Genomic DNA, 25261 nt, shown 5'->3' with positions numbered 1-25261 from the left:
TAAGTCATAAAACCAAAAAAAATCAAGAAGTAGCATTACGTGTGGGTTATTTAAAGATTTGGGGGTAAATTTCCAAAAAATCAGCTGAAAGAGTTGCAAGTGATTGTCTCTGGGATGGGGGAAATAAAGGTAAGAACTGCTGCCTTTAGAACAAGCCATGAAGAGCTGTTTGACATTTTACATTGTTTGACAATAAAAAGATAAACTAAAAACAGATCACATTCAGGCTGCCTCTCATTGGGTTTGTTGAGAGGAGTATATTAAAATTCAGAAATATAGGAAGGACTTTCAGAGAACATATTTTTGCTGTGAACTCAAGAGCTATGCCACCTTAGAAACAAAACATACGAAGCCTTGAGATTTTTACTCTGCCGTATTTGATAAGCGAAAGGGTTGTAACACTTTCCTTTGAATCATGACAAATGGTTTATGGTTATGAGAATTAAAATTAGAAAACCAAAACGACATCATTGTAAGTTACTGTTACTGTTGCTACTACCCACTAATAATAATGCTAATGAGCTTGTCAGCTGATGCAGAGGTTTGATTAAAATGCAAAGGGTAAGAATGCTTTGTTTTCTGATCAACACAAATAGGCTCCAACAGAAGCAAGTTACTCTCTTACCTGAGTTTACAGCCAGATTGCATGTTGTAACCAAATAATACTGGGGTCCGGATCCCCGCTATCGCCAAGCAGTCTTGCTCAGCTGTGCTACGAAGAAGAGTAAGCTGTCCGTATCTGTTCGTGGTCTGCATAATCCCAGACATTCACAGAAGGTTAAGGGAGTTGCCCAGTACTAAAGCAGCTGATTCTTAGGAGATGGTGTCACATGAGTCACATGAGAGAGACCCAAATATCCCTTTCTCTAGGTCTCGGGAATTTTGACAGTTATTACCCAGAAGAAGGCAAAAAATAGTTACAACTATTTTCCTTGATCAGGACATCCTCAGGAGAAAACTTCTCAGAAACTGGCCCTTCAAAATTAACTCCAAATGTTCAAAATCACTCAATTTGTTTAAGAGTCTCTGTTTAAGTATAAAATTAAATACCTCTAAATGTCTGCCAACTTTTCTGCCTTAAGATTTTCACTGTAAGACACTGACAGTCTCCTGGGCCGTACTGCTCCACGCTGTCAGGCTCCGCACAGCCCTACTTGCTGTGCAGGCAGAGCCACCCACAGGAAGCTCTGGCCGAGACTGGTCTCAAGAGCCCAGCCCTCAGGACTCTCAGCAATAAGAAGTGCGGCCCACACACGTGGACAGGGAAATCAAGCTTCTCTATGGTGCCAAAAAGGATATCCCTTCTGAGGCTGAAATCCAGCAGCTAACGGGAGTCCCACAACATAACCAGGGTTTCCACTGAGAGGAACTGGCTTTGTATTTTGCTGAAAGACAATGCAGAAATGCCCCAAGTAATTCTTGTTTTAATAAGGAAATGGCAGAGAGAAAATGAAATGGTTTTCATAATAAAATCTGGGATTACCAACCAATAAAAGAATCTCTCTCCCTACTCAGAACTATAAATATATCTGCTGAGTGTAGGAGTACATCATGCTGTAAAAGAACAAGCTCACATGGAAGAGAATCTTACTCCCAAATGGAAAAGATACAAGGACTCTGGCTTGATTTCATTACAAACTCCACAGGCTACACGCAAGCCCTTTGTTCCATACAAATGGTTAGATGTGGTAATACTTCTAATTTGAGATTTTTTTTTTCCCACTAAGTCATGATTTCTTTATACTTGGCAATTACATACTTATACAAAATTGATCAAACTTACCTGAATAAAATAAATTTCAAACTTTTGCTGGAATGGAACCATTGCACTGCTAACCGCTCCCAGAAGAACAAAGACATCAGCTTTTACTATCTCACCTGCATCTGTATACATGAGGCTATACTTCACCTAAAAAACAAAATGATACTTCAAATACACCTGTTTCCAATAAATTTCTGTAGCTGTATTAATAACTCAAATAAAAAAACATGTATCTAGGAGGCAAGTCCTTTCCCACTTCTCCACGTGTTAAAGCTTTTCTCTCCTGTCCAATCGGATTATGGGAGGTGTTACCTCAGCATCGGCCCCAGCTGACAGACAGGGGCATCTAAGCCTTTCTGTGCCCAATTACATAAGTTCCAAATCAGCTGGTCTGAGCAGAATGTAATCAGCCTATCTGTGCAGATAAATGTGCTAAAACAACAGCAGCGGGACTTCCCTGGTGGTCCAGTGATTAAGACTCTGCACTCCCAATGCAGGGGGCCCAGGTTTGATCCCTGGTCAGGGAACTACATCCTGCATGCCGCAACTAAAGGAGCCTGCATGCTGCAACTAAAAGATCCTGCATGCCACAACTAAAAGATCCCGCATGCCACAATGAAGACCTTTGTGCCGCAACTAAGACCCAGCGCCACCAAATAAATAAATATTTAAAAAAAAAAAAACACAACAACAGCAGCAACAACAAATTTTGATGTAGTCTTATAAGTTACTAGGTTTGTGGAGAAAAATCACACAATTATTTCAGAGACAAAGAAGCGACCTCTGATGAGACAGGATAAAGGGAAGTAGGAGGCCAAGACAAGAAAAGTGATACCATCGGATGGCCAGAGCCCCCTTTGGAGGGCGTCCAGTTACCCCTCAGGACCACGCAGCTTGAGTCGTCCACAAACAGAGCAAACTTTCAAAGCCAAATTGGGCGCCTACCTCAAGAATGACGTTAGTGCAGATTTTATCATGCCCAGCCTCGACAAGAACCAGCGGCCTCAATACATCAGTGTCTTCCTGTAGGGTTAGCGTTTTATTTAGAGACTGAATGGTGATGGACTGAACAGTGATAGGGACCTGCAAAGTAAAGTCCTGGATTACTAAAGACACACCACAACAGAGGTGAATGGGTTAAAATAACGAAAAACTTGAAACACACCTCCACAGATACACCGCCAAGAAGGGAAAAGCATGCTATAGAACAATACGCATACTAGAAATCCACATTTGCAAAAACACAGATATTTATATGTAAACACATGCATACATTCACAAAGAAAATATCTGAGAAGGATATAACCAAAATGTTAAGTGATTACCTCTGGAAACATGTTCACACAAAAACGTGTACACAAATGTTCACAGCAGCATTCTTAATAGCCCAAAACTGAAAATAACCCAGTTGTCATTCATCAACTGATGAATGGGTAAATAAAATGTGGTCTATCCATACAAAAGAATATCATAAATAAAAAGAATCATCCATAAAAAGGAATGAAGCACTAACACATGCTACAACATAGACGAATCCTGAAAACACTGTGCCAAATGAAAGAAGCCAGACACAAAGGACCACATACTACATGATCCCATCTATAGGAAATGTCCAGAATAGGCAAATCCATAGAGACAGAAAGTAGATAAGCGGTTGCCAGGGGCTGGGGGAGAAGGTTGGGGTAGAATGAAGAGTGACTGCTAATGAGCACAGGGTTTCTTTTTGGGGTGGTGAGAATGTTCTGGAATTAGATATTGGTGATGATTGCATAACCTTGTGAATATATCAAAAACCACTGAATTGTACACTTTAAAATGGTAAGTTTTATAGTACGTGAATTATATCCCAAACATACACACACATACACACAAACTCCCATCACACCATCAAATGCACACATACACTCTCACCTCCAAACCACAGCTCCTACTGATAAACGCACTCACTGTATACACGCACGTGCACATTCTTCACACAATCCCAGGGTCCATCCTCCTAAAGCCCCACAACCTCTCTGAACATATGCTTGACCCAGTTTATACACAACTTCTACACACACCCTTACACACGCACACAATGGGTGGTGGGATCATGGGCAAGAAAAAGAGACAAACAAATTTTTAAAGCAAAATCAGGAAGCCCTGGTTAGACCAATGCTATTAAAGGACATTTTTCACTTATGGCCATTGCCAGCAGAGTGACAAAGCACCAAGCAATCCTTTAAATGGCTCAAAGCTCTAGATATTTTGGCCTCTTCGTACCATGAGACAAGTCTGATGTTTGCTCTAAATGCCTGCTCTTAGAAACCACTGTTTAGGAAAGAACCTAACTTGTATCTAGTTGTTCATATTGCTCTGAACTTTGCCCTCAACCATGTACTATATTGTTTATAATTCAAAATTATTAAGTATTTAAGCTGTAATTTTATAGATAAACAAGGAGTTCTTATGTACTGCTCCCATGACCAAGAAGACTGGCAACTACCCTTGTAAGTCAAACCTCTAATATAAGAACGTGATGTGGTTCGGAAGCAAAGATGAGCTGTCACATGATGGAGTCACAGGAGGGCAACACCAGTCACCACAACGTCCTCTGCATAACAAGTCGCACCACTGGGTTTAAGAGTTACGCAGGGAGTCCCATGCTACCCGTTAATTAACTCTTAAACAAGTCATCAAAAGATAACCCTGGATTCCTTTATCTGAAAATGCCCTGATTCAGCAATGATACTGTGTTCTAAGAAAGTGCACACTGTTCCATGCCTCTGATGGAGCCATTCCCATGGTGGGTGGGTGTGGCTGGCAGACACCGAAGGGTTCAGTTGGCTTTGTAAAGACTGATGGATGAGTGTAAGTGGCAAGAGCTGCACTAGTATATCACCATCCACTGGACCAGACACAAGAATGAAAATGGTACGGCTCTTCTGGTTTCCTGAATGTCCTATTCAATCATATCCTATTCCCAAACTACCCACTGGCAAAGAACTAAAGCATACTTAACAATGAAACCACAGGGCCATGACAATCTTTCATTGATGGTTCAATAGATATCGACAATAATTCCAAGCAATCACAATGGGCTTCTATTAATGGGGAGACTGGATCCGATTTTTATATTCCTCATCCTCTAACAGACCTTGGAAGCTGCATTTTAAAAGAATTTAAACACATCCCTGATATTAGTTGATATCCTTCGGAGCACAAGCTTTGGTGTCACACAGATCTGAGTTGGAAGTCGCAGTCTGCCACTTCCTGACTGTGTGGCCATAGGACGCAAAGAGAGAACGTGTGTGAAACTTCCAAACTCAGGGCTTGGCACACAGTAGAACGAGTCCAATGTCATGGTTAAGAATAAGGTCTCTGGAGCCAGACAGCTTGGTTTCTTGTCCCAGCTCTGCCTCTTCCCCGCTGTGTAGCCTTGGGCAAGCTAAGTCATCTCTTTGTGACTCACATGCCAGAGTGCCAACAACAGGGCCTACCTCCTAGAATCACTGGGACAACTAAAGGACTGCAGACACACATACACTTGGAACAGTGCTTGGCACATAGTACGTGCCTTTGAGTAACGTCCTATTATCCCTCACAATAGGTCTTCCCTTCTTGATTGAATCAATCCTTTGTCATTCATTCAATTAACACATAACCAATTGAGGGCCCAGTACCTACTAGGCACCATCTTAGTACCAACACTATATGGCATACAGGGCAGCTATCTCCACAGACAGTTCAAGCTTTGAATGCTATAATAAAAGCACTTTTTAGTGGTTGGAAGCATTTGAGAGCTAGTCTATTATATGACTTTCAAACTGGGTCCCTGGGAGCTGTAGGGTTCCTCACAGGGACGAAAAAGGAGAAAGATGGGGAGGTCAGGCAGGTAAGGGGCTTCTGACCCCACCACTGCTCCAACTAGGGGCTTTGTTTTTTGGGGTTTTTTTTAAATTAATTAATTTATTTTTATTTATTTGTTTTTGGCTGCACTGGGTCTTCGTTGCTGTGCGCGGGCTTTCTCTAGCTGCGGCGAGCGGGGGCTACTCTTCGTTGCGGTGCGCGGGCTTCTCATTGCGGTGGCTTCTCTTGTTGCGGAGCACAGGCTCTAGGCACGTGGTCTTCCGTTGCAGCACACAGGCTCTGTAGTTGTGGCTCACGGGCTCTAGAGTGCAGGCTCAATAGTTGTGGCGCATGGGCTTACGTTGCTCTGCAGCATGTGGGATCTTCCTGGACCAGGGCTCGAACCCGTGCCCCCTGCATTGGCAGGAGGATTCTTAACTACTGCACCACCAGGGAAGCCCCAGCTAGGGGCTTTGGATTCAATCCATGTTACACACTAGGGAAGGCTCTTTCACTTGAAGAAGCACTATAACTGAAATAAGTTTGAAAGCACCTTCACAGATGAGGAAATCCAGGCCCACACACAGTAGTGTGAAGTCCAAAGTCACACAACCATTCCTTTCCAAATGTCTACCTCAAACATGTTTGTGTCCAGAGACGTAATGAAATCAATCACAGTGGGTACTGCTGTCCGCAGTGCTTCCTGCGTGCCAGTTGCTGCACCAAGCACCGAGTCTTACATCATGTGCATTCTCTCCCTCGAGCCTTACATCAAGCCTCTGGGGCAGAGACCTACCATCCACTTGCAACTGGGGAGACTGACGCATATGTCACACAAGAAAACAACAGCAAAGCTGACTTTTGAACCAAGGGCAACCAATTTCACAGGCTCTGGGAGACTATGACAAGGCCACTGCCTTGGCCTCCTTGGGGACTGTATTCACAGGCAGGCACAGGGTGCAGCCCCAAGAGTAAGAGGTAAATCCACCATCCTTCTCTCTGACATATCTGCAAAGAGACTGTGGCCTCCTGACCACAGCTCTATAGGGCCCCTGAGCTGGGGCCATAAGGCTTTGAATAGAACCTACCTGCAACTCAACACTGGAAGCTACACTGAGAGTGTTCACCTCCTACACAGGTGTGTACCTTCACTGGGCAAAAGGTTTCTTTCTATCTTCTACACTGGACAGACAGCATCCTGGGAGCTAGCCAGCTCTCCTGACAAGAGGCCAAGAAGATATCAAGGGATGCCCCGAAAGCACAGAAGCCAATCACACCCCTTGTCAGTCAAGACAGCTGCGTCATTCAAACATGAACAAGTGTGGACTACAAAAACTAAGGAATTTGAAAATCTGACCCTTTTGTGATAGCAAAAGGATGGTCTACTAAGGAGTTTCCCTATTTCATTTCTGCTTGCTTTTTGGCAAATGTTTTCGTTATTGGCAGTAAGGTACCCTTCTGACCATAAGTGTATTCATTTCAAATGCTCCGAAGTAAGACAATAATTCCATTAAGAAGTACTCTTACCTTTGTTCCTGAACCAGGCACCTAGATAAAAAGAACAACAAATTTTGTTAAGTACAACAAAAAGAAGCATTTTTATTGCTTTTTCAGACCGTGGGTTAAAGGGCACATTCATCTTATTAAAGACTTCTCAAAGAGGAAAACAGAATTTCCTTAATCAAGACTTGCCACCTATATATTTTTGTATCTGTGTCATAATAACTTTACATTTCCCTTCTATATTCATTTCCTTCAGATTGGGAGCTCAGGAGACCAGCCCAACAGAGCTAGTCTCAGGAAGCCTCCATGCTTCAGTGTAATTATGTGGTATTTTCCATATGGTCATCAGTGACGTTAACACTGTAGGGAAGACATGGCTCCCATCCTCCTGCTCACTTGCGCTGCGCCTGTCCTCATCGGAAGGACACCACTGCCTGCCCAGGCAGTGTCCAGTCTCCTAAGTGGCCTTCCTGCCTGTAGCCCGAGCCCCCTCAAGGCCAGGCTCCTGCCTCCCCAGCACAGCCGGAGCTCTTTTCCTGAAGGGCTCCACCTCCCTTCATTCCTGTCCCCACGCCGCCAATCCCACTTCTCTAACCCCACGATGCCCTATTAGGCCAATGGGAGCTTTGGGGAGGGGGATGAGTGGACATGTGGGGGGGGCCTAAGATGAAAAAGAACTGTGCCTGCACGCCTCAGGGACTGCTTCCAGGACAACTGTGAGAAGTCACACGAACTGGAAGAGTTCACAGGCATAGATGGCTGACTTTGAGGAGAGAGGGAGAGGGAAAGGGCAGAGAGAGGAAAGATTAAACTTGATTCTGAAAACTGAAGCCCAGATGAATACAGGTGCCATGGATGCCCCCGTCACCACACTCCAGGAATCAGAAGGGGAAGGGGGCTTTCACAATAATCATATGGTTTTTAATCACTGAAAAATGTCTTCTCCCCTGGCAACCCTTTCACATCACCCACCAAGCAGGCCAGTGGCCTCTCATCTATTCAGTTCAGGCTTCAGTCACCGTAACCAGGAAGAAGGGGCCTCTTCACACGGGGGCCTCTTCTTCTCCAGCAAACCTATTTCCTGTCCTTTCCTGGGCGCTTATTTCATCTGCCAACCAGAAAGATAACTTTTTGGTGCTAACATGATCATTTCCGTGACAGACATTAAGATGTTTTTATAATTCTAAAGGTTTTGGTTATTAATAAAGGTCTTTTTAATTCAGGAGACAGAGTATTGGTTACCATCAAAATGAATGAAAGCAAAAAAAAAAAAAAGAAAAAAGAAGAAAGCAAAATATGAGCTAACTATATAAAAATAAAAATTATTTTAAGTGATTATTTCAATATCTTTGGTATCAGTATACCAAAGAACTGGAGAAGAAAAATTTTGAGTGTCAATCATGTATTGAAATGATGCTCTACTTATCATATTGTAAAAGGGTACAAAGAACAGAAAATAAACCCAATGAATCAAGTTTCACTTCAAAATAATTCTTACCCTCAAAATTTTAGGGCTGCTGTAATAAGCCAGGCTCAGGGTTTCAATTTCTTTACACTGTTCCAAATTTATCCTTCTGGTGCACTTAACAGCTTGGTTAACCAGAAATGCTGGAAATCGTAGCATTCCCAAGGGAAAGGGAAAAAAAAATTTTAAAAACAAGAAAAATTTTAACTGTCCAACAGTAACTAAAAAATTGTAATCTAAGTAAAACTGCAAAGTTATGACACAGACATATAATATGCTTAACATAGGGTTTAAAAAATTATTTTTCAAATACATAATACATTCACATGATTCAAAATTCAAAAGGCACAAAAAGATATTGAGAGAAGTCTCCCCCCAACCCTTGTCCCCCAGCAACCACAAGTTCCCTTCCCCAGAGACAGTCAGCATGAAGTTTCTTGTGTATCTTTCTGGAAATATCCTATGCAAATAAAAGCATGTGTGTATATATATGTATGCATATATGTATGTATGTATGTATGTATGTATGTGTGTGTGTATATATAAATTTTTTTTTTTTTTTTTTTAGTATTTCTTTCCCCTTTTGGAAACAAACTCACAATATATATTCCGCCCTTTGTTTTTTTCACTGAACAATGTATCTTGGAGCTCAGTCTATCTCAGTACATGAAGAGCTTCCTCCTACTCTTTTTAGGGAGAATTAGTATTCTATTATAGACATGCCATAATTTATTCAACCAGTTCCCCACTAATGGAAGCTGTCTCCAGCTTTGCTATAATAATGCTGCAATCTATTGTTTTGCATGTGGGCCAGAGTTTCTGTAGGACCAACTCCTAGAAGTAGAAAAGCTAGGTCAAAGGGCATATTCATTTGCAATATTGATACATAATGCCAAAGTGCTCTTCACAGAGGCCGTACCAATTTTTAGTCCCACCAGCAATATAGACAAGTGCCTACTTATCCACAGCCTTAAATTTCTTTACGCTTTGCCAATCCATTAGGTGGAAACGGTATCTCAGTTTCGTTGTTTTTTTTTTCTCTCATTAATTTTTTTGGCTGCATTGGGTCTTCGCTGCTGCCCGCGGGCTTTCTCTAGTTGCAGCGAGCGGGGGCTACTCTTCGTTGCGGTGCGCGGGCTTCTCATTGTGGTGGCTTCTCTTGTTGCAGAGCACAGGCTCTAGGCACGTGGGCCTCAGTAGTTGTGGCACACGGGCTCAGTAGTTGTGGCTCATGGGCTCTAGAGCGCAGGCTCAGTAGTTGTGGTGCAGGGGCTTAGTTGCTCCACAGCATGTGGGATCTTCCCGGACCAGGGCTCACACCCGTGTCCCCTGCATTGGCAGGCAGATTCTTAAACACTGCGCCACCAGGGAAGTCCCTCAGTTTCGTTTTAATTTACACTGTTCCTTTGTGTGAGCAAGGTTAAGCATCTATTCAATAGAACGCATTTTCCTTTGTGTAGCAAGTGTTGCTTCATTAGGCCACATGCTATCATCCACGGCTTAGCAGGTTTCTGCATAGTGAGGCTGGCTAAGGACTGGAGAGCCAGGCCTATTCCCTTCCACTGCCAAGAGGGTTACTCCATGGAGTCTATGATGCTCCTGAAGGAGAAGCAGGACCCATGGGAGGCAGCTGCATGGGTTGTATCCCTGCTCCACCACCGCCTAAGTAAGAAACTGAACGTTTCTCAGTTTCCTCATCTAAAGAATGAAAACAACCCTCCCTTAGAGGATCATTGTAAGGATCACATGGAAAAAACACATGCAAGCACTTAACACAATACCCAGCATACAGTTAATCAGTGTTAGCTACTGACAAACTTTAGCTCCAGCGAGGAAAGAACTTTCCAACAGGGACTTCCCTGGTGGTCCTGTGGTTAAGACTTCACGCTCCCAATGCAGGGGGGCCCGGGTTCGATCCCCAGTCAGGGAACCAGATCCCGCGTGCCGCAACTAAAAGATCCTGCATGCCCCAACTAAGACCTGCTGCAGCCAAATAAATAAATAAATAAATATTTTTTTAAAAAAAGAACTTTCCAACAACTGTAAGAGTTAAACAACTTAATGAGCTGGTTACAGGTAGTGAGTTCCCCATCACTGCAAGTGCTCAAACAGTGACTGCATGTTGTAGAAAAGATTCCGGCACTGGGTGGGAAACTGAACTATACAACCTTTGAGGTCTCTTCCAACCCTAAGACTCTCTGTTTCTAGTTACGAAGTCTGTTTAATTGTGACTACTATAAATATAAACTAAGAACAAACTCTGTTTGCAGAGAGGAAGAAAAGTGCCCACTCTCTTACCTGCAGGGTTATTATCGGTGCACAGAGATGATGTAAGGGGAGAAGGAAATCTCAGAAATGAATGTGAAGTCTGCAGATGAACCCCATACTGCAAACAGAACAACCAACAGCTGTCATGGTGCTACTAAGGCACTCCTTCAACACTTACTGCACACCTACTATGTGACAGGCAGCACTGCAGGCATTGGGAACACAGGGGTGATTAAAAAACAGATGTGGTCCTTCTCCGCAGGGAGCTTACCTCTAGCTGTCCCACCCTTTTCCTTTTAAGGATGTGTGTTTCTGTGTACACATGTTACTGCATTTGCAGGCTTTTTAATTCTTGGCAATTTTATTTCTATTCCACTGGAAGGGTATGTAAGAAGCTGACACAGGTGCCAGCAAGGGGGAAACAAGTCCTGTCCTTCACTAGAGCTGGGAGTATAAATTCCTGCAATCTTTCTGGAGAGCAATCTGGTATCGGTATTTTAAATTCCCATTCATTTTGACCAAGTTAACCCGTTTATAGGAACATATCCTAAGGATTTAATCAGACAAAAATATATGTATCTAGGGACTTCCCTGGTGGAGCGGTGGTTAAGAATCCTCCTGCCAATGCAGGGGACACGGCTTCGATCCCTGGTCCAAGAAGATCCCACATGCCATGGAGCAACTAAGCCTGTGTGCCACAACTACTGAACCTGCGCTCTAGAGCCCAAGAGCCACAACTACTGAGCCCATGTGCCCCATCTACTGAAGCCCGCACGCTCCAGGGCCGTGAGCCCCAACTACTGAGCCTGCGTGCCACAACTACTGAAGCCCACGCGCCTAGAGCCCATGCTCTGCAACAAGAAAAGCCACCGCAATAAGAAGCCCGCACGCTGCAATGAAGAGTAGCCCCCCGCTCGCCGCCACTAGAGAAAGCCCGTGCACAGCAACGGACCCAACACAGCAAAAAAAAAAAAAAAATATATATATATATATAAATATATGTACCCATAAGAATGTTTATTGTGGATTATTTATAATAGCAAAAACTAGAAACGAATGTCTGTTAAATGGTGGAATGACTCAATAATAAATAACGACACATCCATGGAAAGAATACTTTGTACCAGTAAAATATAGCTCCAACACTAGCTCCTTCCTATACCTATGTTTTCCTCATCACTTAAATGGAGACAATGACATATCCTTCCCAGGGTTGTGTGCAGTGATGTCTGAAAAGCTCTGCACAGTGTCTGGCACATGGGAAATTCTCAAGAAATGGTAACTTTTATAGTGACATGGGAAGATGCATAAAATTTGCATCTTTACAAATTTTTGCAAATTTTTTTTTTTTTGCAAAGGAAAAAGCACTTTGCTGCATCTTTTGAGGTGGAAAGGAAGAAAAAATTCTGCAGAGACAAATGCAAGCTTACCACAGAATAAATGCCTCAAAACCCTATGTTAGAATTCAACTACTCAAGTTTAATTTTCATGATCTTTGATCTATAGGCACGCATGTTAAGTTTTTTAGTTTATAATATGAATTCTATGTCTCAGGAAAGCCGGTTTACTGGGAACATACTGAAAAGTTAACTTACAAAGACAAGATATTTGTGACGGGATGAGTGGACTTAAGTTCCTGGCTCACCTCATATTTTGCAGTATTTGGAGCATCCGGTTTGGCTGTCAAGGAAACATCTGATTCTGCATTCGATGAAAAACCATCAGATGTTTTCATCAATTTATCAAAATTGCTTTCATCAGGCACTTCTGGATTAATAAAGGATAATGCAGGTTTATCTGTTTTTAGAAAAAACATTTTAAATCAGTATAAAATATAACATGTATAGTATATATAACATATGTAGTATTTTGGAAACAACTTTCAGTAGCATTAAGGCTGATGTGAAGACATTAAAGTGTCTCTTTTTATATTCACTTTCCCCAAGATTTCTTGAATCTTATTAAATAAATAGGATCTTTCTCTATTGTGGAAGCAATAGTTTCTAAAGCCTACAGGTAAAGAGCACAACAGAAACCAATAATAATCAATCTCTTTCTCTGGCCCATGGACTGAGGCATCTGCTGCATAAACCTCTAAGGGGCAACTCTCTCCAGATGGCTATGGGAATGAAAGACCCTGTTTCTACCCTCACACAGCCACCTCCAAAGCCCAGGAGGATAATGTGCCCTGTACATGAGAGGTGGGAGGAGGAGGGAACAGACTGGTATGTTCACTGGCCCTGTTATGTCAGAGAACATGACAATGACTGACCAGTCATTACCTCAGATTACAAATCACAGAAAAATCGCCTAAATTTTCAAGTGCAAAGGAACAAAACCAAAATATAAAGACACTCTGAAAAGACGATAAAGTTTGATAAAACCATAAATGTGTCTCTGATCTCTGATATCTTGATAACATTTTACACTCACATGTACTTTGGAACTAGACACCTTACTGAGCTAAATGCTCAGATAAAAATAAAGATCCTGTTTTCATGCAAATATTCTTAGTAAAAATAAAAGAGAAAAAGGGAACTTGAAACCAAAGCTGAACCTGATTCCTAACTATTAAATCAGGAGGAAATAAAGTAAAACACACACACACACACACACACACACACACACACACACACACACACCCCTAAATAAATCTAGATTCCTATGCATGTCTACATATTATAAACACCTTTGAAATAAAGTATGAGATTTCAAAAGATAACTACACAAGCACAATTAAAGAAAACGTGCATGGCCACAGGTTTATAAAGTTACTTGCAGTTGTCTGTGGAATGGCCTCAAGATAAACTCTAGCCAAACCACAGAATAACTGCTTTAAATCTAACAATGGGACATTTTTCCATAAAAGAACTTTTAAAAGAAAAAAATTTTCAGAGTTTCACAAAGTATATCACCATCAAATACTTACAGTTTGTAATGTGAATGCAGAAAATAGATGGATTGATTTGGTCAACAAGTTTAAATACTCTCTGAGGTGGGTCTGCTGTAAAATTCAATGAATAGATGGCTGCTTTTTGACTACAAAATTGACTATCACCCCTGAAAATTAAAAAAATAATAAGACAAAGTTTTAAGGCAAATGCACACAATCTTAGCAAGATTATTTTAAAACTGTCAGATGCTTGCACTGTACTATGTTAACAACCACATGGAGGATATTTATGAAAGTGCGATGTTAGTATTGAATCCACTTTTATTTAGTTTATTCAGTGTTAAATTGTTTGGCACTTTAAACTTCTTCCTCCAACAGTGAAAATATGAAGACAACTAGAATCACCTTAAAGAAAATCTTGTCAAGTATGGAATATAGATCAGAGTATAATTTTGATGTAAATGAACCTTGCAAACCCTGACAGAATCAATTACATAAAATTTTGCAGAACTTCAGATTGTTTGTAAGTACCCAGAATGGATCCAAACTTCCTAGTCTTTAGAATAAAGCTGTCTTCACAAAGGATTGTGAGAATGAGAAAATGTAACGTCATCTGGAAGTTTCGGGGCTTAGAAGTTACGGTATAGATAAGTCTTCAACCAATCCCGGACTTAACAAACCCTAATCTATTTGATACTGATACAGATATGGCATAGAGATATAACAAAAATGAGATCATATTACATACTGCTTTAAGGCTTTTTTCACTTAATATATAGTGCCCAATATTTCCCATATCATCAAATATGTTTTTGTATTATTATACTAAATAGCTTCATTGTATACCAATTTATTAAGGTACTCCCAATTTTTTTAGCCAATCCTCTACTGTTGATCTAGGCTGTTTCTAATTTTCCCCGATTATATATAATGCTATAATGACATCTTTGTACATACATTTTTATTAATATCACCATTTATTTCCTTAGGCCGTATCTCCTGAAGTGGAATTGCTGGGTCAAAAGGTAGGTACACATTAATTTAAGGCTTCTGAGACATACTGCCAGATCGCCTTCCAGAAAGGCAAGATGCAGCCTCACCAACACTGTAGTAATAAGAGTGCGTATTTCCTGTACTCTTGCCAAGACTGGATATTATCATTCAGTTTTTACCCTTTGCGAATTTCATGGGCAAAAGCCTGTTATCTCATTGTTTAAATTTGAATTTTCTCTTTTACTAGTGAGGTTAAATATTTTTCCATACAGTTACTGCTCACTGGTATTTATTCTTCAGTAAGTTGACCATTTTTTTTTTAGAACGTTTGTCTTCTCATTTACTTAAAAGAACCCATATATATATATATATACACATATATATGTATATATGTGTATATATATATACATATATATATATATTTTTTTTTGGCTGCGTTGGGTCTTTGTTGCTGCATGTGGGCTTTCTCTACTTGTGGCGAGCAGGGGCTACCCTTCGTTGCGGTGCACGGGCTTCTCATTGCAGTGGCTTCTCTTGTTGCTGAGCACGGGCTCTAGGTACATGGGCTTCAGTAGTTGAAGCATGCGGGCCCTAGAGCGAGCGAGCTTCAGTAGTTGCGGCTCGCGGGCTCTAGAGTGCAGGCTCAGTAGTTGTGGCGCACGGGCTTAGTTGTTCCGCGGCATGTGGGATCTTCCTGGACCAGGGATCAAACCTGTGTCCCCAGCATTGGCAGGCGGATTCTTATCCACTGTGCCACCAGGGAAGTACCTGATTTTTTTAAACTAATGAAGTTGTCAATCTTTTCTTTTATAGTTTGCCTTTGGGTTTATGCTTAAAAGACATTCCCTAACCCAAGATTAATAAATGTTCACCTATATTTTTCATTTGCTCATTAATTTTTTTTTAACGTTTCAATCTCTTGGTAATTTACTTCGATGTAATGCTATGAAGCAGGAACCTCATGTCTTTTGTTCTTAAATAATCATCCTACATCATTTACTGAATGATCCAACCTTTACTCCACAGAGATGAAATACCATATTTATATTAAATACATAAGTAGAAAAAAACATAACACTTTTTTTTTTTTTTTTTTTTTAATTTATTTATTTATGGCTGTGTTGGGTCTTCGTTTCTGTGCAAGGGCTTTCTCTAGTTGCGGCAAGTGGGGCCCACTCTTCACCGCGGTGCGCGGGCCTCTCACTATCGCGGCCTCTCTTGTTGTGGAGCACAGGCTCCAGACACGCAGGCTCAGCAACTGTGGCTCACGGGCCTAGTCGCTCCGCGGCATGTGGGATCTTCCCAGACCAGGGCTCGAACCCGTGTCCCCTGCATTGGCAGGCAGATTCTCAACCACTGCACCACCAGCGAAGCCCCAGAAAAAAACATAATACTTTTTAAAAAAATTAGCTGGTGTAAAATCAGTACACACAACTGATTTTTGGCCTTTCTATTCTCTTCCAATGACCTACTAATCTGTCTTGAATTAATACACATTATTTTCACTATTACAGTGTTACAACTGTTTTAAACCTAGTAGTTTGCTCTTCTTATTCAATAACGTCTTGGCTGTTCTGTTTATTCTTCCAGATGAATTTTAGAATCATTTTGACACATTATCCCTCTCCCATCTGACTAGAATTACATTATAATAAATTGACGTGTATAAGTAATGATTCTTACCATCCCACTATGCAGACTGTATCTCTCCAGTTATTCAAATGTTTTATGTCTCACTATATTTTGAAGTTTTTTTTCACAAAAATTCTGAATAGTTAAGTTTAATTCTAACTATATTAAATTTCTATTGGTGTTATGAATAGAATCCATTTCCATTATATTTTTTGAATGTTTATTGCTGGGGTATTGATTTATTTTGTAACTGGTCTCTTTTCCAAATGCTCTGTATAGTTCTAATGGTATATAAGTTGTTATTGTAGGCATAAAGAATATTTTTGAAAAACCGTGAGCAGTATTAATAAGAAAAGATCCAGCACTGAAAAATCTGTGAGTCCTACTGGGCCTTAAAGGATGAGTAGGAATTAGACAGAAAGGGAATGGGACACTAATCCAAGTACAAAAATGGCACTGGCCAAGGATGGGTAATGTACTGATGGTATTTGGAAAACAAAGTACCAAAGGTGGGCTGGATGGTGGATACTAGATGGGGTTAGTAGGAAATAAGATCTGAAAGAGGTTGGGATGGATATGAATCCAGGTTATGGATTCTGTAGGTAATGAGAGTTTTTGAAGGAAGTGAGTGATAAGTTGAGGCGTGAGCTTATGAAGAGGAAGGAAGTAGGAATGGATAAATATGAGGGCAATCGTAAAAGACAACTCAGCAGAATGGGACTCTTCACCCCTCCCCTTCGAGTCAGGCACCTCTCGAATCCTGTGCAGTGAATCAGTATCACATCCGTACATTTCTCTTTAGTCCCACTGTCACAACCTTCTGGGGTAAAAGAGAGGACACCTATTAATCCTCATCTGCAATAGCTTCCTACTTGGTTCCCTGTTACCAGGCCTGGCCCCTGTGATCTACTGTCCATGCTGCTGCTGAATTTATTAAGTTGGGAATCTGATCACCTCACTTCCCGGCCCCCTGAAGAATTCAGGAAAAATCCAAACCCCTCAGCATACACACAAGGCCCCTCAGAATTTGACCCCTGCCATTCCCCACACCCCTCTGGCTCCACCCTTCCCTAGCCATGCTGAGTTACCTGCAGTTAAGGCAACAGGCTGTACTCCTTCACCCCCATGCAGCTCCCTCGGCCTGGAATGCCCTTCCTGATTCCACGCTGGCCAACTTCTACTTGCTCTTCAGAACCCAGCTCAGTTATTTTCTAGAAAGACCTCGCTACTCCCACTGTCTGGGTTAGATGCCACTCCTCTGAGTTCTCCTAGTGTCTGGGGCAGAAACTGCCATCCACTCATCTGTCTCCCTTACTCATGAGCTCTTTGAAGGCAGGACCATGTCTAAGTCATCTTTAAATCCCTGGTACTGGCACACAGGAGGGCTCAAGAAAGGCATGGTGAGATGTGAAAGACGGCTTAGATGTGAGAAGGCAAGGAAGAAACAGGAGTCAGGGTAGCCTCCAGGTTTCTGGCCTGGGTTTCTGACTGGGGAGAGAATGACAAAAGGGGATACTTGAGGGTCAGTTAGGGGTGGAGGGGAGAAATTCATTCATCCATTTAACTCATTTTTAATGAGGGCCAACTATGTGGCAGGAGCTGTGCTAGGCACTAGTGGTAAATGGTATATAAAAGATAATTCTTACTCTCAAGAAGCTTACATCTAATGAGGAAAACAGACATTAATCCAATAATCTTAACAATAAATTTACAAGTTATTGGATGATAGGACTAGCTGATGACAGTTCAGCAAATGTAAATAAACTTTTTATGAGTTGGAATCTACATAACAGTAACACACAACTAGTTAGGACTATTAGTTTTGATTTCAGTATTTCTACACTTCATATTCAGGAGAAAGTCACAAGCAAAACTAACTCAAAAAATTCTGAGGTCCTCTCCTGAGGGCACTACGAATTCAGCTCTAACTTCTAAACCATGAGGTCCACAAACCACACCTAATTTTGTAAATAAGTTTTACTGAAACGTAGCCATGCCCATCCATTTACATATTGTCGATACTGCTTTTGCTCAACAATGGCAGAGTTGAGAAGTTGCAACAGAGACCATTATGGCCTGCAAAGTTTAAAGTATTTATTATGTGGCCTTTTACAGAAAAAAGCTGGCTGACCCCCATTCTAAATAGTCTATATCTAAAATTACAGTACTGGCTAATTTTTTTTAAACAATTACATTCTAAATAACGATCTCAAATCGGAGCAGATACCTCACTCTCAGGCTCCTGGTACTTACTAAGACAGGAAAACAGAATGATTTTCAACAAAGACTGAACCACAATGTAGTCCAGCTAGCCAGAAAAATAATCTGACTACAACACCCCATGCTCCAAGCATTTTTACAATATCAGAAGTAGATTCAATTTCCCATTGGTCAATAAAATAGTTTCCCATGGGAAAAACACACCACACTTCCAAAAAGCATTCAACCTATCAAGTTTCAATCGCTAAAACTTGATACAAGACTAAATGTAAATTAGCTATCTCTGAATAATAAATTGGTCCCATCCTGAATAAATTAACCTCTAACCTCTCCTAAGTGCTGCTATTTTATCTGAATTATGAGAAGCAGATAAATCAGAAGAGATTATTTCTTTACCTTATAATCGACTGGGAATGTCATTTTCCATTATTCTCCTAGACAATGTGAACTGTGAGAATTCCTGGTAGATTTGTCCATCAGAAGAGTATAAACAAAGCTTTCCTATCTATTTAATTTTTTGTTACAAGTATTATGTCTACAACAAAAGCTGTAAAATTAAGCTGTACTTTTCACCCTAGGCTATACAGGAGACTAATTCACAGATACAAAAATGTGACACCTTATCTGTTCACAAATCACAGTGAAACGTAATTCAATATCTGAACACAGAGATTTCATTATACCCTTTGTAAAAAGTACACTCTCTCTTCTCTTTTGCCTGAGCTATCATCTGGCTGGATGCAAATAAGGGATAGACACTCTTCTACATATTGGTTTGGACAGCATGACTTCTGAATGATGCAAAATTCAGAAAATCAGGTTTGGGTTTTTCAGCCTGGGGGAGTTTTCACTTCCTGTCCCCAAATTTTATAATCTTGGTCCAATTTTATCAAACCTGCATGTGTCATAAACTTACATGACAACTGGGATTGAGCAGGCAGAAAAGACACTGAAATCCACGGAGCTGCAATCAGGATCACAACAGCAGTTGACATCACACAGTGCTGGAGACAAGTCACAGACACACAGAGCAGCAACTACAGAAACAAGAGAGGTGGGGTGCAGAGTGTCACAATCAGCAGGTAGTGACTGCCTCCCTGCCACTGCAAGGTACCAAAAATCCATCTCATACAGAAGGTCCATTTATTTTTCCTATTGCACTTTGGGGGAAATTTGTGAAGTGAAAATAAGTCAGTTTGAGCACCCTTCCATCCAAGGTTTCCCCAAAGTGGCTAATCATCTGACTCACCTGGAAAGTTCTGTTTGTGTTCTACCTAGAAAGACTCTGATTTGGTAAGCTAACTATGAAACCAGACACCTGTTTTTCAAAAACTTTCCAGGTGATGCTGATAATTAAAACAGGTTTAAGAACCAGCACGGTAAATCACTTGCCTGATCAAAAGAACCACCAGTTTAACACTGCAGACTCCTGAGCCCCTCCTCTGGAGATTCCAATTCAGAGGAAGGGCCCACTTAAGGCTGCCAAGAATCAGGGTTCTCTATCTTGTTCCTCTCCTCAGACGTCAACTGCAGCTTTGAAGCTGAGCCCACATTCACAGGCTATTGGCCAAGAATCAAACTGGCTCAAGTTCTTTGTACTTGGGATCCTAGAAATATCTTTCGTAATTCAGACAATAAAAGCATGGGAAAAGGAAGGAAGCCCCACTTAGCAAATTTTAATTTTTAATAATGATGACTACCTGGATTTTTAATTCCCTATTTTAGTCTGTCAAACAGGGGGGCAAAAAACTTTTAAAGAGATAGCAGAGCATGAGAATGATAAATACTGAACTCATGGTAGTTTAATTACTGCTGGAAGGGAGGGAATAAGATCAGTGCTTCAATCTTACCTGTAATGTTTTGTTTCTTTTTTTGAAAAAGGATTTCATGCACAAACAAATTTAAAAAAGGGATCTCAAGCAAATGCTGGTAGACAATACATACAACATTCTTATTTGCATTTATGAATTATTTTACAGTGTTTCCCTCTAGCCAAGGACTCCTTTGTGTGCTTAGAAGTGTTGAGGCACCCTACCTTATGTGTTCAAAATTAATGTTGATTTGTTTTACAAAACTTAAAGCCTTTGTAGGTAGGTAGCTATAAGACTACTAGGGACAAAGCAATAGTGTTTAATAACTCTACTTAGGAAAAAAAAAAAAGGTCTCTATCCATGTGAGTACACTTAATCAGCCAACAAGTATGTGTTGAGCACTCCCAGGGTCTAAGTAGCACTCAGCTGCTCTTCCAAGCCTCTTCACATCTACAGGGTACTAATGAACAGAGCTCACATTCAAGATGAAAGTTATCATCCTTCTCTTCCACCTGTAACCCATTCTGCAAACGGCTGCCCAGTTCTCCACTCCTGAGTCACTCTCCTGCTACAACATGTACCCAGGGTGTGACCTAAAATCAGGCAAGTAATTCACTAACATGAAAAAATGGGAATAACCCAACATCCTAAGGTTGTTATAAGGATTAAACGAGATACATCACAGATGAAATGCTTAGCACAGGGGCTGCTACACAGTAAGCAGTTAATAAATGCCAGCTGGCATTTATTATCATTACTTGCACAGGTCTAAACAGAGGCCCTTTAAAAAGACGAAGGAAAGTGTAAATTCATCCTCCCATTTTGGAAAAACAGCCCTGAACACCTATTAATGATGGTTCAAGAACAGCTTCATTTTGGGGAGAAAGTGCATTAACAGATGAAACATTTACATGGATAAAAGACAACTCAGTCCAAAAAATCTTAGAGAATTTCAGATATTGAATACTCTGCTGTATTCTGTCCCAATTTATCACTTAACTTCCCTACTAATTCATCAAATAAAGTTTTGATATAAAACAAAGCTTTTTTATATATTGAAATAGCAAATATATTTCTCTGTACTTTTTCTTAGGACTACTCATAATTTATAAAGGAGAAATAATGGTTCAGTAACTGATGTTAAGTCCTAGAGTTCAGGATGTCAGCCAATGATGACTTTTCCATTTACTAATACTGAACCTTACTCAATTTAAGAAAAGATCTTTTTCTCTTAAGAAGGGATAAAAAATACTGCATACCTATTGGAGTTACAGTCAGAGGACTTAAAAGGGATTTTTCTGAGATCACAAACCCCTTTGACAAACTACTCACTTCTATAAACTCTCACCCCAGAAAAATGCATATTCACAAAAGTTGGCCCTCTATCTTGGAGTCACAGCTATCCCCTGAAGTCATCCGTGTCGAATCAGATTACAAAATAGTCACCAAATGTGTGACTCAAGGATTAGATCACTTTCTGAGAAATATGTTAATTATCCCTAAAGATGAATCTTAAGAAGTGGCTATAACCCCTCACCCCATAACTTCCCACCTCCAGCTCAACACAGGAGGAATCCTGGGTTCTTATAATTCAAGTCAACAGACAGGGGCCTTGACCTAGTCACTTTCAGTAAACTAGACTTTTCGCGTCTCTTTTTGATAAGTGAAAAGTTCAACGTATCCTATGCACTTAATTCCCACAACTGTCTACAAACTTTCGATTTAATTTCGTGTTCTGCTGCAAAGCTGCAAGCAAGTATTCATTCATTATCACCTTTAGCGTTAATGTTGTCCAAGACCACTGCAAGTACTTTCAAAGCTTTTTATATTTCCCACTTGGGCTCTCTGAGCCTCGGTTTTCTCATCTGTATGACAGTGAATAATAACATCTACCTCCAACGGTTGCTGAGAGAATTAATGCCTATAGAAACACTTAGCAATGCCTGCTCACAATAAGTGGTCAATAAACGTTAACTATCATTATTATTACATCCTCACCCGGGCTACCACCCCCCGCAGTCTGGATCACTGTAGATCCCCAGGAATTGGCACTTGGTACCCACCGTCCGTGACCGGGGTGGGCCTGGGGCCGGAGGAGGGCCTGGGAGCCCTGGGGGTTTCATGGGGCCTAGGAGATACAGCAGGTCGGAAAGTCGTCGGGGCTGGCTTCGTGGAGTACAGGCCCTCCGTCGTCACCACCGGGGTGGCCCCGGCCTGGGCGCTCACGGAGGCCCAGCAGTCCAGGAGCACGAGCAGGAGCGGCGGGAGATCCCACAGCCCCATCACCCAGCGGAAACCCGCGCGGCCAGCAGCCAAGGACCGCGCGCTACCTGGCAACCGCGGCGGCTGGGTGCGCAGCATCACGGGAAGGGTCGCGAGAGGCCGCGAGAGACTGGGGGCGGAGGGCGGGGCGGGGCCTGGGCGGGGCCGGCCACAAGAGGCGGGGATGGGGGCGGGGGAGAGGGGCGGGACTGTGGGACGCGGACCTGGGGCAGTGTGAAGCCAGTGGACACCTGGGGCTTGTGAATCCCGCATGTAGTTTCCAAGCGGACTGCGGTACTTGTTTTAAAAATGCGGATTTCCAGGTTCCGCCTCAGGGGATTCTGAATCAATAAGCCTAGGGCAGGGTCCAGGGATCAATATTTTTAACAAATGTCCTAACGCAACCAGTGCGGGGGGACAGAAATTTTGGGACCCACTCTCCTAAAGCTACTAAATAGGGCTTTTTGAAGGAGCAGAGATCACATCACTATCCTTGAATTTTCTGTCTCACACCTGTTGACACTTTCTTTGCCGTTTTTGTTTTAGCCCACTTAGGCTCGCTGAGCCTCGGTTTTCTCATCTGTATGACAGGTATAGTATCTACCTCTAGGGCTTGTATCCCAGGAAGTCGCCAGATAACTTCTGTTCACTGTGTTGTGATAAGGGGGACAGATGAAAACTTAATAACTTTTTCTACAGACAAAAAAAATTGACAAAAATTAAGTAGAATGATTTATAGGTGTTAAAAGGAAAAAACAAAGCAAATCTACTGTAACTCTACAAAATGAATTGAAGCACAAGACTCAGGGAAGCCCCTCATTTCTAAGCTGCCATATTTATAGAAGTATTCCAGCCCAGGTATGCTGGCTATATCTTTGATACTTAATCTCCTTACAATTCAGAAGTGAATGTGAAAATACTTAAACATATCATGGTAATTATTCAAGAAACACATTTTTCCAATTCAGAAGAATGCCAAGGGAATTCCCTGTCGGTCCGGTGGTTAGGACTCGGCGCTTTCACTGCTGGGGGCCTGGGTTCCATCCCTGGTTGGGGAACTAAGATCCCACAAGCCATGGCACAGCCAAAACTAAATAAATAAATTAATTAAAATTAAAATTTAAAAAAAGAAGAATGCCAAAACAGTATATATACCTAGTTTATTAAATTTATACAGCAAAGCTAAATCATCAAAATGACATCTTTAGCACCTTCCTATGGCATTCCAGAGAAAGTGTATAAAATATAATTGGATCAAATGTGTAATACAGATATTTCCAATTCTTTTCTACAAAGGATTGTTTTAACATCCACCTGAAATTCTGGACCACTTTTAATAACGCTTGTATGTAATGCTTTCCTTTAAAAAAAAAAAATTATTATTTTCCAAACCTTCATCTCATAACTTCTAAATCCAGGATGACTTGTTTTTCAATCTACTCTTTACTTCCAGGCCTCTACTTTCTTTTCTATACCTTAATATGTGTCAATCATGTTGTCCTATTTTCTGTTTTGAAATTTTAGGCTCTTGGATTAAATTTTGATAAAGTGACCGTCAGTTCTAACATTTTTGAGTTTATGGTTTGGGAAATAATCTCACCACCCCTTTTGGTTCAATCTCAAACACCCCGTAGGTGGCCTAAAAGTAATTTTATGACATTTTACACAGTCAAGATGACGGCTGCATCAGCTCAGATCCATTTTGCAAACCTTGGGAACACTGAAACTTTTCATTTCACAGCTGACTCCTTTCTGCCAGGTTTTTTTTCATCTTTCAACCCAAAGGATCCTTTGTCCCTTCCTTGTCCCCTGGCCTTGGCAGGTTCCCTCATTAAGATGGAAGGACACAAAGAAGGGCCAAGATCTATTTCCATATTTTGTCCAAAACTGCAGCATTTGCGTTGTGCGTAAATGTTTGTGATCTAAAATGTCCATCTGTTTCTCTAGGATTATTGGCATTCTCAATTCCTTATAGCCTGTGCCAACGTTGGGAGGAATCAAGACAATTTCAGCTTTTTGGAATTCTGCACTTGGAAGCTGCCGCATGTGAGGAGCCTGAAAAACCAAAGACAGGAGTAGCTGGGTGGAAACATAGCTGAGTCTGACTTCATATGGCAGTGATAACCCCTCTGTCTTGGTCTTTGGTGTGGTTTGGGGTGAGTTGACTATTATTGTTGTTATTATTATTGCTAAAGTCGTGGCTTCTAATCTGTCTAAAATTAAGTATGCAGTTTTGCCTATGATTAAGTATATACACCCATCTTTATTCATCCGAGCCAAATATTTTACAAATAGGGAGGCAGAATCATTAGGCTTTATAAAGGGATTTCTTCGAATGACAGGAGATCAAGCCTGTGTGAGGACAAAGGACTGACTCTATTGTTTTGACTGAAGTGAACCGTCCAGTAATTCATTTCTAAATCAACACCCAGAAGAAAATAATCCCCAGCTTCTCTCCTCCTTGCATTTCCCACATGCTTAGTCAACCACCAGATACTATTCTTGTTCTTCAAATGTTTTCTGAAACATTATGGGGGCAGAAGGGCTATTTGAGCAGACTTCACATTCTTGAAAGGTCTCAAATTTACAAGTTTGACCTTTTCTGAAAATGAAGTAATAAATAC

At 41.2% G+C, this 25261-nt stretch overlaps 1 protein-coding gene across 7 annotated transcripts in view; it reads right to left on the bottom strand.

Moving 5' to 3' along the window:
- TCTN1 (tectonic family member 1) overlaps positions 1 to 25261 on the bottom strand; it is a 51773-nt gene that overhangs the window by 5330 nt on the left and 21182 nt on the right. For 2 of the 7 annotated variants that reach the window (XM_059895278.1, XM_059895277.1), the window contains exons 2-10: positions 13756 to 13886; positions 12472 to 12623; positions 10857 to 10944; positions 8592 to 8701; positions 7118 to 7138; positions 2708 to 2845; positions 1784 to 1909; positions 1300 to 1385; positions 626 to 766 (exon numbers count right to left, since the gene is read on the bottom strand). In XM_059895278.1, coding sequence (XP_059751261.1) covers positions 626 to 766; positions 1300 to 1385; positions 1784 to 1909; positions 2708 to 2845; positions 7118 to 7138; positions 8592 to 8701; positions 10857 to 10944; positions 12472 to 12561 — 800 coding nt within the window. In that variant the 5' untranslated portion in view covers positions 12562 to 12623; positions 13756 to 13886. Of the gene's footprint in view, positions 1 to 625; positions 767 to 1299; positions 1386 to 1783; positions 1910 to 2707; positions 2846 to 7117; positions 7139 to 8591; positions 8702 to 10856; positions 10945 to 12471; positions 12624 to 13755; positions 13887 to 19480; positions 19602 to 22438; positions 22749 to 25261 lie in introns of those variants that run through there. The other 5 variants (XM_059895273.1, XM_059895276.1, XM_059895274.1 and 2 more) reach the window with 5 other exon arrangements.

Source organism: Balaenoptera ricei, chromosome 14 (genome assembly GCF_028023285.1).
Source record: "Balaenoptera ricei isolate mBalRic1 chromosome 14, mBalRic1.hap2, whole genome shotgun sequence".
Lineage (NCBI taxonomy): Eukaryota > Metazoa > Chordata > Mammalia > Artiodactyla > Balaenopteridae > Balaenoptera > Balaenoptera ricei.
This window is presented reverse-complemented; position numbering and strand designations above follow the sequence as displayed.